The following is an 18,742-nucleotide window of genomic DNA, read 5'->3' as shown; positions in this document are numbered from 1 at the left end:
CTGCAAGAGCTCTATCACATCCACAGAGTTACTGCCTGCCTTATATCACTGCAAGTTCTCAACACATCTGGGCTGAGAACGCTTCCAGTAACATTAAAGTGCACTGTTTTGGTTGGCACACTGACACGGTGGTATATGCCAATTAGTAATGGCTCTTGGAAAGGGGCTGCTCGCAAACTCGCCCCAAACTATTCCCCAGAGAAATTATTCAATTAAGTACAACTAAAATTAATGTCCATGGGTTTTGTTCTAATAAAACAAAATAAGCAGCTGGAAAAGGGAAAACTTCTCAGTGTGTGCTTTTAAAATAACTCTCACTAATAACTGTTTGCTGGAATCAGTGCTGCTGGTTGTTTTCTGTGCTGCTCTTTGTGAAAAGCCCGGTGAGCACTTCTGCAGCTGACCTGGCCTGGAGCTGCTCCTGCTCACGGGGGTGCAATTCCAAACCATGGCTGCCTTCAAGAGGATGAGGTGCTGTGTTTGGCTGGACACAGAGACAACTTTCCCCTTCCCTTTTCCTTCCCCTTTCCTTCCCTTCTCTTCTCTTCCCCTCCCTTCCCCTTCCTCTCTCCTTTTCCTCCCCCTCCCCTTCCTCTTCCCCTTCCCTTTTAGTTCCTCTTTCCTTCCCCCTTCTTTCTCTTCCCCTTCTCGTCCCCTTCTCATCCCCTTCCCCTCTTCCCCATGGCTCATTACAAATCCATCCCTCCTGGGATGAAGAGCCCTTCAGAACCCAGCTGGCCCAGACACCATCAAACCCCTGGAAATTAGCAGAGCAGCAGAAAGCTGAAATGTAAATAGGAACGCATTGGTTTGCTCCTTTTAGAGAAGTATTTTATGAAGTTCTGCCAAAGCACAGATGAAATATCATCGGTTGAGCTGGGAAAGGTGGGTGAGGGCTCATCCTGGAAGCAGGCTCCATGGGAAGCAACAGTGTCCTGGAGTAGTGCAGGGCAGAGGTTGGTGTGAGGGCAGTGATTTGGGGTTCCTGGAGCTGAGCAGAGAGCTGCACGCATTGCAGACCTCAAAAACCAGGTGCTGTCTGCAGAGGTGCAGAGAAATTCCCATTCCTGGTGCTGTGGTTGTCACTCTTTCTCTCCTTTCAGTCTGCCTTGACGTTGCAGCTGGCACATCGCACAAAGGTGCTTTGGGTTTCTGATGTGCTTCCATTACTTGTAATCTTCACTTCATACCGCTGGCATCTTGAACAATGCTTGCTTTCCTATTACCATGTAATTATGGGGTTTGGACATACAGAGGTTGGTGTTCAATATATGATTCATTTCTTTGGTATTTACCTCCTCCTGAAGCACTGAGACCTGATGGAGGGAGAAAGGCTGCTTGGCTGCTGCACTGAATTCCAGCCTTATTGTAGGTCTTCTTTTTTTTTTTTTTTTGCATAGCATAAAATGTTATGGCTTCAGCTCTCCCTGTGTTTTTCTTGAGGCTGACTGCAGTCTTCCAATACTCACAGTGGGATATACCACGGAGATGGGTTACTCATTGATAAATGCTATTGAACAGTCTGTACTTGTGAACCCACCAAAGAAAGCTCTGGGAAGGAGAAGTTTGGCCATTCATGCTGCTCCACAGAGCACAGACCCCAGGCCGAGTGTGTTTCCCTCTGTGCTCCTTTGGTGCCTGGCTTTTGGGTTCCCTACAACGCAGACAGCGAGTGTGACCCAAAGGAGGGGTCACCAAAACCAAATGAAGCATTTTAGGTTTTTTAGATAAAGCAGAATATCATGTAAAACCACGTGTGAGGGCAGGAAGGAAGGGAGCCTGGTTCTCCCCATGGGAGGAGGTGTTCCTCCTGTGCAGGGCAGGGAGATGCTGCAGCATTCTGCTGCTCCTGGCTGCTGAGCTCGGAACATAGGCCCCCAAAAGTCAAATATTTCAGAATATATGCCTCCAAAGGTCTAATATTTCAAAATATAGCAACCTACTCTGTCTTACCACTGCTTGCTTTGCTGTTTCCTTTGCCCACAGATGCACTGCTTGGGGCTGCAGCTCCTGGCCATGAAGGGCAGAACAGCTGTGGCTTTGTCTGGTTGATGGATTCAGGATCCTGGCTCTGGGAGTGCTGTTACTTTGCTGAATAACGTCTACTGCTGTAGCCTTAATATTCACAATCACTTGAGCACTTGGTCCCAGAGCACAGGTACCCATGCTCCACCTGCAGCAGCCATGGGACTCCTGCTGCTCACTACTGCAATGCCAGGCTCGTGCCAGAGGTTTTGCTTCCTGCCTTGGGATCCCTGTAGGGCTGTGCCTATGCCTGTGCCAGTGGTTTCCGTCTGGTTTGGAGTGCAGTGTGACAGAAATGTCCTCTGTGTGGTCATTGGCAGCCTGTCAGCCCTCAGCCTGCTTCCCTGCTCCCTCGCAGAGGGGAAGCCTCGCTCCTTTGCTTTCCTCACTTTTCTGCCTATTTTTATTTTATTGCGTGGTCAGGTGAATGGGAGCTAATAGAAGAATTTCCATCCCAAAGGTGATTCTTGCAGAGGAGCTGTGGGTCACGCCAAGGAGCAATACTGAGAGCCACCAAAGGTCTTCAGTGCTCTTATGACATTCCTAGCTGGGGGTTTGCTCTGGCAGAGTCTGCCTGCCTGAGAACCCATCACTGCTTCTGCATAGCCTGCGTTCCCGTTGCCTTCCCTTGGCTTTGTAGCAGGCAAGAATCCTTTAATCTCCATGCGGATGGGCAGGGCAGGGCTGGCTGTGGTGCCAGTGCTGTGCTGCTGGGTGCTGAGCCTGGGGCAGGAGCAGCCTGCAGGTGGGTCTGCTCCAGGCACGGTCCCCGCTGAGACCCTTTGGGCTTGGAAGTGACAGAAAGCGTTCCTGTGTGCATCTGTGATCATTTAGCTGTGGTTTGTGTGCCAGGATGTTTTCCAAGGAGGGTCTGGTCGGAGCTGGCAAGGGAAAGGCTCTCATTTCCCAGGCGTGCTTATCGTGCTGTCCTTGGCGGCGATGGGAACTTTCAGCACTTCTTTTCACTCGGAGGCAGCCGCGGCAGCCGCCCCGCAGGCAGAGCTGAGCTGGTTTTCCCATTGTGCTGAATCACACGCAACAGATAAAGTTTCCTCAAAATGTTGTTGCCCTGCGGATGAGGGACTTGGGAAAGTTGGGTGGGAGTGAAGGAGGATGAACACCTGAACCGGGAACTGGGCACGGGAGATGCTGCAGCTCCGTGGGGCAGGCTGGAGGGGCGATCTTGGGAGGACTGTGCTTAATTCTCTTAACTCTCCGGGAGAGTAAAACACGCTTGAAATTTCCTCTGACTTCAGCATGGTGTGCAGCTGTTGGAGCAGGAGCTGCAAAGTTGGTGCTGCATTGTGGTTGCATCCCTTGCAGACATGAGGTCCACAACTGGAGCTGCCAGCAGGGTTTGGAAGCACGAGGGGGGTCCCATCAGTGCCATCGCCTTGCTCCTGCATAGCTGTCTGCAAGGTCAGGTTTGAAGGAGCACAGAATAACCTGCTCCAAAGAGACAGACGAGACTCACTAGGACAGCGATCAATAGCAGGGAAGGTGCTGGGTGTGTAACCAGAGGAAAGCATTTTGCAATAGCATTCAGTTTGTGGCTGCTGTCCTCCTCTCGATTTTTCACGCACACAAAATCATTCCTACCTGCAGATAGAAAACCACCCAAACGCTGTGGGTTTGTGCTCCCAGGAACAAGCACCACCTGCATATTGCAACTTGATTTAAGCATCGCAGTCAGCAAGAAGGAAATTTGGTGCCCCAGTGTGGCTTTTCATTTTACAAGTTCAGAAAACCCCAGTCAATCAGCCCACCAGGCTCTTGTTCTGAGCCCTTACCCAGACCTGTTCCTGTGACACAAACAAAGTTGTTAGGTGCGTGAGGTGGGTTGCCTTGAAATTTCCTTTCCCCTCTCTTAGAAATGGATGTAGGGGAAATTTTGCTCACTTTCCTTTCCCCTAAGGACCATCTGGGCTGCAGGCAGCGCTGCCATTCCACTTCCAATCAGTGGAACAGTGTGAGGCTTGCACTGCATCCTCCCCTACTGCTTGATTGGCATCTCACCAAGTGCTCCCAAAAGCATCTAGGAAGACAGCGCTTCTCATTGCAATGACTGCAAAGCAGCCAAGTGAGCTCTGAGTGCTGAGATGCTGTCTTCCAGGGACTGAGAGTTCAGATTTCCCATCCTCCCATACTGGATGGCCGGTCTTGCTGTAGCTTTGTCCCTTCCAGCTGAATCTGAAGCTGCAGTCTCTTGCCTGGCATTGCCCACCCCTCACATTGTGGTGCTCTGTCGGGCTGGGAAGCTGAGGGGTGCAGCTGCTTTCCCTGTTGGAGCCTCAGGCCTCAGGGGCTCGGGTTAATGCTGTGTTTCTCTTTCCCCAGAGATCATCGATGACCTCACGAACCTGGTGGAGAACACGGACAGCAAGCTTCGCACTCAGACACGGCACGTGAAGATGGTGGACAGAAAGTCAACGTCCTGCGGTAGGAAATGAGCACAAATCCCATGCTGCTACTAAATGGCAATGGCACAAGTCATGCCCTGAGGCTGTGTGCTGTGCTTCTCCCAAGGAAGATTTCCTACGAAGGGAGGAAGCCATCTCTCCATCCTCTGTGTGCCTTCAGCCAGTGCTGCAGGCTCTGTGTGTGTTGGTACTGTTAGCTTCCCTGCGCCATTTCGCTCTGGTGTTGCACAATGTTCTGATGGGATATTGTAGAACGGTGTGAAATTAGTGTGGTCCATGTTAATGAGGTTTAAAAACTTGCTAGCTACCAGAAAGAAGAAATAGTCGCAGCAGGGAGTGGTGCCGCAGGGCGTTCCTGGTGGTGTCCTGCAGGAATGTGTCCCAACCCAATGGCACTCGGAGCTGCCAGACGTGAAATCCTCACTTGTGACACTTCAAGTTGCATGCAGGCGAGCAGAGCTCCGCCAGGCTGCCTGTTTCATAGCCAAAGCAAGGCAGTGCTTTTCCCATCAGTGAGAGCAGGTTCTGCGTACAGGTTGCAGTGGCAGAAAACACGCTGGCTTGGCCACAAGCTGGGTGAAGCGGAGCTTTCTACCTTGGGGAGCTTCTGTTCTGTGCTGTGACATCGCAGAGGCAGCAGTGAGGGCACCAGCTCAGCAGCAGGGAGGTGTCCCTCAGGCACCGAGGGTGTATTTGAGGGATTGATGTGCTTCTCCATCACGTTTAGCTTGTTGTAAGCTTGGCTGGTGCAAATTGAAATCTCTGGTCTCTTCTAGAGGTTAAAGTGAACTCATCAGGGGCGCTTGTCACCTGTTTCTCATATTCCAACTACAGGCAGAGCTGAAGATGTGTCTGCAGAGTTCATGACTGATCGTTTGTTTCAGATCTCTAATGCTGACTCAAGATCGATTTGATTTAAAAATAATTGCACTTGGATGATGTCAAGTGCCCTGTGCAGCCATTTCTGCACCTGCACCCACAGTGGGACAGGAGGCTGTCTGCAGGGAATGGCTTCTGCATGTTGGGCGTTTCTCCCCCTTTCTGGGCTCTTAATGCAAATGCAGAGCCCAACAATGCTGCTAGATAATGAGCCTGTCTCTTTAACTCTAAAGGCCATGCGGGCTGTGCTGGGGAATTCAAGAGGAGGAGGAGGAGGGAGAGATGAAGGCTGGGAGGATCCCAGGCTGGATGCCTTGGGGGTGACCTCTCTCACCCTTTCTGCATTGAAAAACATTTTTCTTTAAAGGCTGGTGAGAAATGATGCCTCTTGTGTCTGCTTTGTCTGCTCCAATAGGTCTTCCTGTGTTTGCATAACAATTTGGATATGTGTGAACACTATGTTGCCTGGAGTAGCTGTTTTACCCTGCCTAAAAATGAGTTTCAGAACAGTAAAGCTGGAAGATGCAGGCTTTGATGGCACACTTCCCGTCCCTTTTCCACCCTTAAACCAGCAATTTTCAGTGCCAGGCATATGAAGTCCAGAAAATCCCTCCACATACATAAGATTATTTCTTGAACAAAGCCGAGCAGCAGGAAGATCTGCCAGGTGACTTCTCAGAGTGCATTTCTCCACTAACACTGTTTAAATTGATGAAGCCATCAGTAACTTTTGGTTTCTGCACTGCACAGCAATACTATGCTCAGTCCTGCTCCCCACATCTATCACCCAGATCTGTGCTGCTCCAGTGTCTTTTCCTGTGTCTCCTCACTTGAAATCTTCACGTCTTTTTCTTTCTTTCCCCAGTGAGTGGATGTATTGGAGCAATGGGCTGTGGATCCAAGCAGAGCACTCTGGCATGAGCAGTGGAATAATCACCCTTTTATGAGCAGGAATGTAACACATTAATGGGCGTTCTTTGTTAGCAGCCAGTATAATAATAAAATCAAAGTATTGCTGATGAAATCCAATTCCCATCAATATTTCAATGTCTTGCTCTCATGCAAGCACCACTTGAGGCTTTGGGGCAGATTTGGGGATGGGTGTGACATCCTCCAGAGCAGGGAGCACCGACCTGGAGCTGCAGCCCAGCCCCACGCTCCCGGCTGGAGCCTCCAGGTTGTGTCGGATGCCTTGTTGCATTTGCAACTTATTTGCAGTGACATTTCTCTGAGCTGTTGACAGTCTCACCCTGGGACGCTGCCCACGGAGGCTGACCAGCATCTCCCTTGGTGTTCCCGGGCAGCCCTGCGCTGGTGGCAGTGGAAGTCCCATTGATTGCAGTGCAAGAATGGCTGTGGAATAGTTTATGTGCCACATTTATGAAATTATTGCTGAAAATCATCAGTCATCTGCAGGCAAATGCTTGCACTCTGCTTGGCATTGTTTCATTTCCTTTCAGCGTCTGCTGGGCATTGAGAAGGGACCTTAGGGCGTACATATTGCTGAGAGTTCCAAAACTCATCTGCAGCTTTCACCAAACCGTATGCACAGTCATCCATCAGATGCTGGGCTGCCTGCTCCAGGCCTGGCTGTGCCATCTGAGCCGTTTTACCAACCAAACTTTGGGTTTGTCTGCCTGTCCCCGTGTTCTCCCAGTTCCTTTGTACCCAGTACCTTTGGGGTTTGTTGTGCAGAACAACGCTCGTTAATCATTTCTCAATAACGTTTTTATTAGAAGCTTCAACCCTCAGGATGTCCTCTGAAGAACTGCATTTAAAAATAAACAAATAGAAGTATAATAACAAACAACTGGCAGTGTGATTCAAGTTGAGGTGCTGGGGGAAAAACAAATGTGCCCCAAACAAACCCTGAGCTGAACAAACCTGATGACGTGGCACACGGCTCTGTCCCTTCACACTGCAATCCCCTCAAATCCCTCCGTAGTTTTGTTTTTTCTTGGTAGAGGTAGCCCAGCTGTGATCTCATCCATTCCTGTTCCTAGGAGGAAAAAATGTGTGGAGAGGAAAAGGACCGCCCCGACTGCTGCTGTCAGTGCTCCCAGCCCCGGGCTGCATCCTGTGCAGCACTGAGTCTCCCTTGGCTCCAGCATCGGCTCCCACCTGCAGCACGGTACCTCGGCACCCCCCATGTCTGTACACAGCACACAGATTACAGCTCCCATCCATCTCCTTTTCCCCTGCTCCACCAGATGGCAATGCAATCCAGCCGCCTCCCGCTGCCCCCATCCCGCAGCCCCTGCAGCACTGCGGCAGCTCCTGGCCCTGAGCTTATCCCCCATCACCCCAATACCCGAGTGAACTCAGAGTGAGTTCTCAGGAGGTCTCGTAGTTTTAAAGCAGGATACCCAGACCGTACGAGGTTTCCTCTAAAGAACCGTGATTCATGCATGCCGGGCCTCCCCTGCCGCCCTGCTCTAATTACTGATTTTTGCCATGGGTTTAATTTGCAGTCAGGGCTATGGAAGCAGTCGCTGGGGTTTGTTCCCCTGACATGCACCGTGTGCTCACAGGAACAAGTGCTGTCCTTTTTTTGGAGCGTTGCAGTCGGTGCCATGAGGTCAGCCTTTCCTGCCCGCTCCTTTCTGGGATTCCTCCCCCCTGCAGCGGCTCAGAGCCTCCTGGATGGGACAAATCCTTGCCCTGGCAGCTGTATTTTCCTGCTTTATATTTTCCCCCGTCTTCATTTTCTCCCATAAGCACTGATGTGTTGACAAGCTTGTTCTGGGCCGTTACCGCTGCGAGAAAACTTTGCAAAGGAGTGATTTCTTCCTCTCCTCCGGCTCCTTTTTGCTCCATGTGATAACACAGCCTGGGGAAAGGCTGTGCCAGCAGTGTGCTGTGTGTGCTGTGGGGGACATGCTGCTGTGCCCCCCCTCACCCCGCTGTGCCCACAGCCGAGCAGGGCTGACATTGGCAGGAGGTGGAGGTCACAGAGATAGGCACTTCCTCCAGGTCCACCTGGCCGTGTCTCCTCGTTAGCACTGATACCCAATTAAGGGTCCCGCTGAGGGGGAGAGTGTGGGGGAGCTGCGTCTCATTAGACACCAAGGAAACCTCAAAGCAGATGAGCTTAGGGACGTGGCAGAAATGGGGCTCGTTAATTATGTTAATAGGGCAGCTTTTGAAACAGGCCTGGCGCTTTTGGTGCTGAGCCATTCTGAGACTTCTGTTTGCTGTCTTACCATCTTGTTTTCCCAAAATATGAACGGCCTTTCCCTGCTTCAGTAGCTCGGAGGCCCGAAGGACCCACCTCCTTGTGCATTCTGTATCATTCCTTGAAGCATTTGGCTTAAAACCGCTCGTGTTGAGATGTTGAGGTGGATCAGCTGATCAGAGGTGCCGGATCTCAACACTCATCAACAGCCTTAGAGCAACAGCAGGGGCTGGAGCTGCCTGCTGCCCTGCTGCCTGCTGCCCTGCTGCCCAGGTGAGGGGCTCAGCACTCCCTGCTGCTGTAACTGCACTGAGCACTGAAGGACAGGAGGAGCCTTCTGGGTCATGGCATCACTTCAAGATAAATTTCCCAGAACAAGCTCGTTTCTTCCCCCCCATTACTCCTATTGGGAGCTCACAGTGGTCATAAACTTATCCCCAGCCTAAACTTGTCAGGGATACTTCATTTAGTCCTTGTGCAGCCCTTGTTCTGGTGTGCCTTGAATAGTCACTCAGCGTTCACCCCCTGCTTTGTTTGTGGGGCTGCACAAGCGTCATTACATTTAAATCTACTAAAATAACCCCTGTTCTGACAAGTCCTTTTTCTGTGCTTCTTCCTACTTGAATTTTTGCCTCTCTTACACAAGTCTCCATGCCTGACGTGCCCCAGCAGTGCTCTGGTTGTGCTAGAGATCTCCCTGGGCCTTTCTCATTCATAAGAATTTTCCACCTGAGTTCATTGTCATTCCAACTCATGGCAAAACGCCGTGTTTGTGCCACGTGCGTGCCTTCCCCTTCCGTCCCGTTCAGCCTTCTCCGTTTGTCTTCACAGCCACCCATTTTGGGTCTCCCAGCTCTCCTCTGCACCGACGGCGCTTTCCAGCTTTGTGTCGTCAGCACGTTTCATTAGCACACTTACTTTCTGTGCCAAGGTCATTAATAAAACCATTTAATAAGATCAGCCTCCGGACGGTTCCACAAGGAGCTCCTCCAGTGACCTCCATCCATCCCGATCGCTCTTTCAACGCCGCTTCACCTTTCACCACTTCCTGCCCTTACAGTTCTGCTAATCCCCATTTTTTTTTCAGTTCCTAATTTCCCACGTGGCTCTGTATCACACACTTTGCCAAAGTCTGCATGGATGGGATCTATCACACTTCCTTTGTCTAGAAAATTCATTATTTTACCAGCCTAACCTGATTAGCTCTGTTTGATCTGATTTCCCTTCAGAACATTCCCATTGTTTTCTACCCTGTTTACCATTTAGCTTCATGCTCTAATTAGCCTTTCTGCAGTTTGCTCTGGAGCCTTCATCCTGCTGGGGTTAATCAAAGAGGCTCTAAATGCTCACATCACTTTTTCCCTTCTTCCATGGTGCAGCAATGCAGACGTGCTCTGCTCCCCACCAGGCAGCCCTGGTCTGGGTGCAGGAGGAGCCACTGCCTTCCGTGCTGCTCTGTGCTGGGATGTGTACACAGGTAGGTTTGGAGATGCTGGCTTTGAATGGAGTGACTTGGAGCCCCGTAAGCATCATTCCTCCTGGCTTCGCCAGCCACCCTGGTTCCCTGTGATACCCATCCTGGCTCAACGTGCTGAGAAAACAGCAGCGTCGTCTCAGTGCTCAGACCCCATTTATACCCTCAAATCGTCTGGGGTTTGAGAGCTGATCCCCACATGTGGGACGCCATAAAGATGGGAGAGGAAGCCGGAGAGTGGCACTTCTGGGGCTCATTTGCAGTGCACAAATCAGGCACAGGTTCAGGCCCGAAGCCGGGAGGTGGCAACCAGTTTGAATGCCCCCCCATTGGGAAGCACCTAATGTGCCAGAGAGAGAGAAGAGGGGAGCATGGAGAGGAGAGCCAACAGTAGCAGACATCTTCTTAATTACATTTGCATATGCAGCTGTTCAAACAGCTCCAACTTCATCAGTGCTTGTTCATACCTATCAGGAGATTTAGAGCAGCTGCTGTCAGCCCGCGTAGCAATATTGTACCAGGCTGGTGGTGAAATGAGCCCCTGGGCAGGCTGTGTGCCCGGGCTGTCCATCACACCAAAAGGCCTAGCAATTAGTTGTGTTTGAATATGGGGAAAAAAAAAAACAACACTAGGAATTGTGTGAAATATCCCAGGGCGACTGCTTTACAGCTAGGTTTCCAAGGATACATGTTGCAGAATTAAATCATAAATTTGTATTTCTGAAAATGGTGCTGAAAAGTGATAATTTGTACAGCTAAACTCGCCTCCTCCTTCCTTTTTCCCTCCAAGCACGCTCAGCGACAGATAATTGCAGTGCCTGAACTGGGGCTGGAATACAGCAGAGTTTTGGGCTGGGGATTTTGTGCTGCAGTGAAGCTAAACTGGGGGGAACCCACATGCCTGACACAGTGCAGCTGTACCCAGAGCACCGGGCTGGGAGCGGGGCTGCATCTGGAGCACAGCACTGCCCGCCCCGGGCACTGGTGGCACACAACAATACAAGGATGTGGTCAATGGAGAAATGGGCTTGTGAGGGGCAAAGCAGTTATGTTGTCTCTTCAGGGCTTTCTGAGATGCATAGAGGATGTTGGCGCCGCCAGAAGTGGGGTTTATAAATCAAGAGGGGCTGTGATCTTACAGCTTTGTTTTGCAGGAGGGCAGGCAGTGGTGGGATTGCTGCAGGCTTGGAGCTGCAGAGAGGGGATTGCCCTCCTGAGGGGTTCAGACCTCGGGTAGTGTTTGCCATGTCACTTTAAAACTTAGGTGAATAAAGGAGAAAATCAGAGAGGCTCATGCTGCGTTCATCCCGAAGCGTTCAAATAGCAGAAGCTAAGCTTCTAGAAGGGTGTCAATTAAAGCATGTTGCACATCTGGGCTGGTTTGGGAAGGCACGGTGAGCCGTGCACAGGGCATGGAGTGGTCAGAGCCCCATTTAGTGCTGTATTCAAGTGCAGGTTTTGCAGATTGCAGTCCATGGCTTTGACATCACTCTGACACAGCTGGAAGGTGGGACTGCAGCCTAATGGAGCTTCCAAGGAGGTGTACGTGTCGGTGCTGAGCACCCACCGAGGGCCAGCACCAGCCCAAGGCTGCAGGCCTGCTTTGCACCTGAACATGGTGCTGTTGGGTGTCCCCCCGTCCTGCAGCGATGGGCACAATGTGCTGCTGTTCCTGTAACCCTGCTGCAGCTCAGCTTTGCACCGCTTCCTAAACCCTCATGGTGACATCAGTGTGGCCACGTCAGTGTGTCACTCCTTGCAGCAGGGACACTTCATCGAGCTGGACGTCCTGCAGACCATGCAGCAGCAGCAGCGTCCTGTGCAGTGCTGGCAGAGTGCAACCCACCTGCACCTAAATGCATCTGAAACTTTTTGCTTTGGGACTGGAAGGAGGAAGGGGTTTGTTTTGCAGCTTATGCTCTGACTTTGCTGTGTGGTCCTGGCGAGCACTGGGACTGGCAGAGCAGCTGCAGGTGTGAAGCTGTGTGTGCCTGCAGGGGGGTCAGTGCCACATGGGTGTCATGTGCAGCATCCCTGACATCCCATAACACAGGAGCTGCTGTTTCACAGTGATCATCTATCTCAACAAGCACCAAACATTGCCTTTTTGGCAGGAAATTGGTGCCATTTGCTCTGTTTCAGCAGAAACTTCATTTTCCAAGCCGTGCTTTCTAAAACTGTCTGATTCTTCTGAAGGCTGGGAAGCCTAAAACTGGCTGTCATTCACTACAGCAGCCTTTTGCAGGACGTGCGAGCAAAATGGCCGTAATTATTTTACCTGGGTCATTGCCTGGTGATTAAATCCCACTTATCACTCAGCTCCTGGGGTTGGGCTGGTGAGGAGCGGTGCGGGCTGTCCCCATGGGTGCCCTTTGCTGCTGCTTTGTGCCCTTGGCAGAGGTTGGCTCTGCAAACGCCTCCTCCCCCGATGCTTCCTTTTGTAAGAAGCCTCCAGGAAAATGCTTATTTTAACCTGCTTTCTGCATCCACGGATGGACGGTTTTATATGATGCCGACAGTGCCTGCTGTGATTTTTATGGCCCGTAGTTTTCTGAGCAAATGGCTTTGCTCACGAGTTGGCTGGGCTGCGGTGACCTTCTCTTGTTCATTAACTGTCTGTTTAAAAATATGCATGTGGTGTTAGTTATAGAGCATTGATTGGGGTTATTCTAGGTGGTGCGGGGAGGTCTGCTCCTTCCCTGCCCTCCTCATTACCAAGCAGAAGCGACCGCTCGGGGCCTGGTTTATTTACCTAATAAACTGCCTCTTGTATCGTGTAGGAAATGCTTACATTTTTCAGCCAGGAGATCCTAGTAACAGGCAAACAGAGGTCTAGCAGTCGGGTCTGGAGAAACAACGAAATGAAGGTCAGCTCCTATGGCTGTTATTCTCCTTCCTGGTGGCCATGACAGCAGGGGTGGTTTATTTGAGGATCCCAGACTCGGAGTCATTGCTCGCATTGTTGGTCCCCGGAGCGCGGGAGGCTGTGCCAACAGCTCAGGATATTAATGCATTCTACAGATCAGTGAATGGAGAATTCCTCCGCACTCCTTTCTTTAAAAAAAAAAAAAAATCCTCCTCTCTCCCCTTCCCCCTGCACTTTGTTTGCAGAGCTTTGTCTGCTGAGCGTTGCCGGGCATTGCTAATGAGCAGGGAGGCATCGCGCCGCGCTCCGGGTCCCACTCGAGGTGAAGTCCTGACACCAGGCAGGTGCACAGCCATCCACGTGCAGACGTGCAGGGGCTGAGCTGAGCTCCCTGCTTCTGCATGTACCCTCCTTCCGTTGCAGGGATTGCATTTAGGGATTTACGATATATTCTCTGATCTCTGGTGGAAACGTTAATGAGATGAGAAGTGCTGAAGAGCTCTCCAGGCGCAGCGCTGTGCTGGGGCAGGAGCGTTCAGCACAGCAGCCCCTCGGTTCCCAGGCACATCCAACACGGCCGGCAGGGCCAGGGCAGGCTGGGCAGCTGGGCTGTGCCTACAAGGGAAAGCTGTCCAGCAGCTCTCAAAGCCTGGGCCTGCCGGCAGTGCACTTGAAGTGCAGGCCGAGGTACCCACCGATGGAAGCTGTTAGGCTGCCTTTCACTTAGGCTTAATTAAGGAACGGCAGGCTTTGTCCCCGGGAGGCCCGCTGGGTGTGAATGGACCCGGCTGTGTTGGCAAACTGTGGCTGCAGCAGGGTGCATTGGGTCAGCCCTGTGTGCCCCCAGCCCATGGGGAGCTGCAACTGGGAGCCCAGCAGAGCGGCACGGGTGGCACAGAGCTGCTGTCCTCAGCCCTGCGGGGAGCAGAGGTTGAGGCGGAAGGGCGATCTCCGGTTCTTTCTGCCCGTGCTGTGGGTGTGTGCACAGGGAGGGATGTGGGTTTGGAATGAGCTGCCAGGGGAATGGCTCACGAGGCAGGTGGTTATCACAGCCTTGGAAATCTTGTGAAGGAACCCAGCTGAGCCAAAACTCAGCTTATTCAGAGGATGCACCTGATCACAGCGTCATGGAATCACGAAGGCTGGAAAAGACCTCTAGGAACACCAAGTCCAACCCCAGCCCACCCCCACTATGCGCACTGGCCACAACCCTCAATGCCACATCCACATCTTCCTTGAACCCCTCCAGGGATGATGACTCCACCAGCTCCCTGGGCAGCCTGTGCCAGTGCATCACCGTTCTTGTTGAGAGCACATTGTTCCTAATATCCAACCTGGACCTCCCCTGGTGCAACTTGAGGCCATCGCCTCTCTATCACTGTTACCTGGGGGCAGAGGCACCTCACCACAACGTCCTGTCAGGGAGTTTGAGAGAGCCACAACATCTCCCCTAAGCCTCCTCTCCTTCAGACTGACCCATCCCAGTTCCCTCAGCTGCTGCCCATCAGCTGCTCCAGACACCTCGCAGCCCCACTGCCCTTCTCTGGACACACTTCAGAGCCTCCATGTCTTTCTTGTAGTGAGAGGCCCAACACTGAACACAGCACTCAAAGTTCAGCCTCACCAGAGCTGAGTACAGAGGGACAGTCCCCTTCTGCTCTGCTGGCTGCACTGTTTCTGATATAAGAAAAGATGTTGTTGGCCTTCTTGGCCACCTGGGCACTCTGCTGGAACATGGTCACCTGAGTGTCCACCAACAGCCTCAGATGCTTTATCTCCATGCAGCTTTCCAGCCACTCTGCCCCAAGCCTGCAGCAGTGCATGGGGTTGTGACAGAAGTGCAGGATGCAGCACTCGGTCTTGTTGAAGCTCAGCCCATTGGCCTCAGCCCAGCCATCAGCCTGTCCAGATCCCTCTGTAGGGGAGCAGAGTAAGCTCACCTGGAGCAGAACCTGCAGAACTGAAATGAGCCTGTTCAGGGCTTGGTGCTGGACGCTGTGCAGCCCACTGGAGAGCACCCAGTGACACCATCAGCTTGGCAGGTGCTGAGCCGAGGCCTTGCCAGCTGCACTCTGGGGGAGTTTATTGGGCAGTGTTCACATATCAGTAACGTTTATAAACTCGTTTTACTTCCTCAGCTGAGCAATTCCCACGTCATGGCTTGAGTTCGGGTGTGATGTAGATAATGGGAAATGGTTGCAGGTAATAACTGCTCCCTCCTGCCCTGCTCACCTGCACTCAGGAGCCTGTGGTGCTGCTGTTATTTGGAGTGCTTCAGTTGCTTCTCCCTGCCCGCAGAACAGCCCACCAGGTGAGTGCTTTGTGCACCACAACTCTGTAGCACAAGGGTAAGGATTTTAGTGCAGTCCCTTTATGCACACGTTTGTATAACTCTCCCAAATCAGCGAGAGAAGAGCCACCAGGTTCAGAGAGCTTGGAAAGCATAAACTCCGCACAACCAGAGGCTCCTGGCTGCATTCATGGGCTGTGTGTAACACGGCGAGGCTTCCAGCTCCTGCAGGGCTGCCTGTTGTATTGCTGCAGCGTTTATAATGTCTGTGGGGATCCCAGCAGACAGCGCTTTGTGTTCAGCTCTGGAGCATTAGCAAGGCAACAGCACTGCTAGAAAGTTTTGGAAAAGCACCTTTTCAGAGCCAAAGTGACTCATTCCCACTCAAGGAGCAGCAAATGTTTTTCTGGCGTTTTCATATTTTTTGCATTTTATTTATTTCCCTCCTCGATACTGAATTAAAGGCTCAAAAACGAGGGGGAAAAGGGCAACGTTTGGGCTTTCCCCAGTAACGGCAGCAGCGCCAAGTGGCTCGGAGGGGATGGTTTGGGGCAGGCTGTTAGCTCAGCACTGTAAACACTGACGTTTCCAATGTCCTGAGAAGGAGCGCTCGGTTCCCATTTGTGAATTTGGAGCTTTTGTGCCTCTTTGTGCTTTCTGATTCAGAACGACTTCACTCGGGGGCAGTGTTTTGAGAACATGCTGCGGTGGCGTGGGAGCTGGATCAGTGTTTAATTAAAGTTGATCCCCAGCCCTCGCTGGAGCGCAGGGTTGGGGCGCGCCGTGCGGGGCAGCGGTTCTCAGGCTGCGTGCTGCCCTGCTCGGCTTCCCACGTCCTTCAGCCTGCTGCCCAAACCAGGCCAGACTTCACACCCGGTGCTCCCTGCCCTTCACGTCGAGGCGTTGGAACGCTCTCCTTCGCTCTGACCTGTGGGACTCTTCTTGCCAGGAATTCGGCTCCGTTTTGGGGCTGCCTTCCAGCCGCTAAGCATGGCTCGCTCCATCAGCACCACACCGCCCCGCCGTCCTGCCACGTCTTGGCAGGGCCAAGCAGCGTTTTGCAGAGCAAACAGAGGGAGACCTGCCTCGTGTTATACCCCACTGCCCGTGGTTTTTGATATCCCCACGACACTGGGTAGATTTGAGCTATGGAAACTCCAAGGCAGGAGTCGACTCCATCTTTTCTGAAGCCCGGATGTGTTCCTGCAACGCGCCGTGCAGGAGGGATGTGGTGGTTACTCCTCTGCCCCTCCCTCGTTGCATTTTACAAACCTCACTCTATTTTTCTTTCTTGCCCTGGAACTATTTGACGAATTTGACCTCGATTTGTGAATAGTTTTGGTGTGACTGGAAACGGGTTTTTGTGTGTTGTTTTTTTGCTGTTGTTGCTGTTGCCGGTGAATTTATGAAATGCTGAAAGCGTTTTGCCCTGCTTCATTGAGAGCTCTGTTTACTCTTCCTTACATCCCCACCGTGGTCGCAGTTATTGTTCCATGGGCTGCACACTTTGTTCTTCATCTCTTCCTTTTTGCACCTCCCTCCCAGTGTTACTATTTGTAGCTCTGCTGTTTGCTTTGTTTATTACAAATACTTCCATTTGGTGCACAGAATTTTGCTGTGTCTTCTGTGCTACTTCCTAACATGCTGGAATGCTTCACGTGTTTGCCATCACCTATGGCACTTCACAAGCGCTCATTGCTTTGGCGGTTGAATGCAGTTATGTAGATGAGTGCAGAATAAGTTGCTCTGCGGTGTACTTAGCTGCTCGCATTTGGGCATTCGTAACATATTTGCACACACATCTTAGCGGTTCATGCTCTGGGAGTGAAACCATATCGTGGAATATCTTGGATTTAGTTCAGCCAGCATTGCACAGTGATGAAAAGCTGTTCCTGTGTTGGGATGCCGTGCCTGGGCCTGCTCCAGCCCGGGCTGCATCCTCTGAGCCGCTGCTGGGATTGTGAAGCAGGCGGAGGATGGCTCTGCTGATTGCTTGAAGTGAATGGGGAGCTGGTGAGTCCGGAGTCCTGCAGGAGAGGGGATTGCTCCGTGGGAACTGAGATAAGGAAGGCCAGATTCTCTGATCAGGCCATCTGGGTGGCTTGCTTCCTTTTGAAAGATCCTTATTTTTCATTACCAGAGGAACCAAATGCTGGAGCTCATCTTCTAAGGGAGGAGAGTTCAGCAGAACTGATTTTCCTGTGCTACGGCATGAGCAGGTTGAGGGGTGCAGCCGGCACTTTGGTGCTCATCTTTAGTCCTGCAAGTTCTAGCACAAAGCAGAATGTTTCTCCTCAGCATTTGCAGTTGGGTGTATCTGGATGTGAATGGCATCCCAGCCCGAGCAGCACCTGATGGGGGCACGGGGCCCTTGGTGGCAGCAGCACATGTCCGTAGGTGGGCGTTCAGGTATTTTTATGGGTTATGACTGAACAAGTTTTACAATGTACGAGCTCCAGTCGTCTGCTTCCTTGCTTAATTTGGCAAGGTTTGTGGGAGGACCGAGCGTGAGGTAAGGGGTAGTTTTGGCTCGGCTCTGCGCAGGGGCTGGGTGTGGTGGTGGTCTGGCTCACCTGAGACACAAGTTGGCTGAGATATGGGGAGGGCATCCTTCTGAAGCCTTCATTCAGCATAGGCTGAGAAAAAAATGGGATGTCAGGAAGGCAGGAAACGTGTTACTTCTAGGCAGGCTTCCCATCTCTGTGGGCTCACGTGGCCGGTTCTGCTTTCCCTCCGGGGTTTGTGCTCTTCTGCCAAGGTTCTTGGAAGGTGAGAGCTAAAAAAAAAACTGTGGTCATGAGAGATGGAGGTAGGAGCTGGTGCGGTGATCGCTGCAAGGAATTGCTCCGCTTTGCTGGTTCCATCCTGCAGCAGCCACCCTGCCTGGCAGCTCCCTAATGGGTGCAGTGCTGCCGTCCCCACCTGAGCATTACATCCATCCATCAGATGAGACCCCCTCACCAGGCTGTCTGCTGGATCCACTTTGCTGATTTTTTTTCCCACTCTCAGTGCCTCTGCTGAGCTCCCAGGGCAGGAAATAGTCCCTGTGGTGGAGTTTCTGTGGATGGAGGCAGGCTGCACTTCAGCAGTCCTGAACTAACTTCTTGCATAAGAGATTTTCTCTGGGAGCTATTTTTAAAGATGTGGCTTTGGTAAAAATACCCCAGGTGGGAGGGAGAGCTTGCAGCAAACTCTCACCTTCATGCGCTTGATGGGGTTACGCCCTTTGCTTTATATAGATCCAGAAAATAGGGAATTTGTAATTCTTTAGATAATGGAGGGTTGCTGAATAATGCTGCATAGGAGTCTTTTAAAAAGAAAATGAAGTGTGTTGTAAAGTGAAGTCTGGAACATGTGTGGAACAGCCTCTCCCCAAACTGCTGCAGCCAGTACTCATTGCAAGAAGATGTTAGCGGAGGACAAATGCTGCCCATTTATGCCACCATTTGGGCATTGGGTTTCCCTAATGTCAGTCCACATATTCCTGGGAGAGTCCTGAGATGGGATCACCCATCTACCATGGGGCAAACGGGCCTTCGCTGGGAGCTTGTTCCTCTCATGGGCTGCTCCCCATTGCTGTTGGAACAGCTGCCTTTCTTGCCGCAAATCTTAT

The 18,742-nt window shown here is 51.7% G+C and overlaps 1 protein-coding gene across 5 annotated transcripts in view; it reads left to right on the top strand.

Moving 5' to 3' along the window:
* STX8 (syntaxin 8) overlaps positions 1 to 18,742 on the top strand; it is a 77,357-nt gene that overhangs the window by 46,947 nt on the left and 11,668 nt on the right. For 3 of the 5 annotated variants that reach the window (XM_010721235.3, XM_019621628.2, XM_019621627.2), the window contains exon 7: positions 4,363 to 4,464. In XM_010721235.3, the coding sequence (XP_010719537.1) occupies positions 4,363 to 4,464 (102 nt within the window). Of the gene's footprint in view, positions 1 to 4,362; positions 4,465 to 4,817; positions 4,822 to 6,189; positions 6,407 to 10,494; positions 13,047 to 18,742 lie in introns of those variants that run through there. The other 2 variants (XM_019621629.2, XM_031556296.1) reach the window with 2 other exon arrangements.

The sequence above is a fragment of the Meleagris gallopavo genome, chromosome 20 (genome assembly GCF_000146605.3).
Source record: "Meleagris gallopavo isolate NT-WF06-2002-E0010 breed Aviagen turkey brand Nicholas breeding stock chromosome 20, Turkey_5.1, whole genome shotgun sequence".
Lineage (NCBI taxonomy): Eukaryota > Metazoa > Chordata > Aves > Galliformes > Phasianidae > Meleagris > Meleagris gallopavo.
This window is presented reverse-complemented; position numbering and strand designations above follow the sequence as displayed.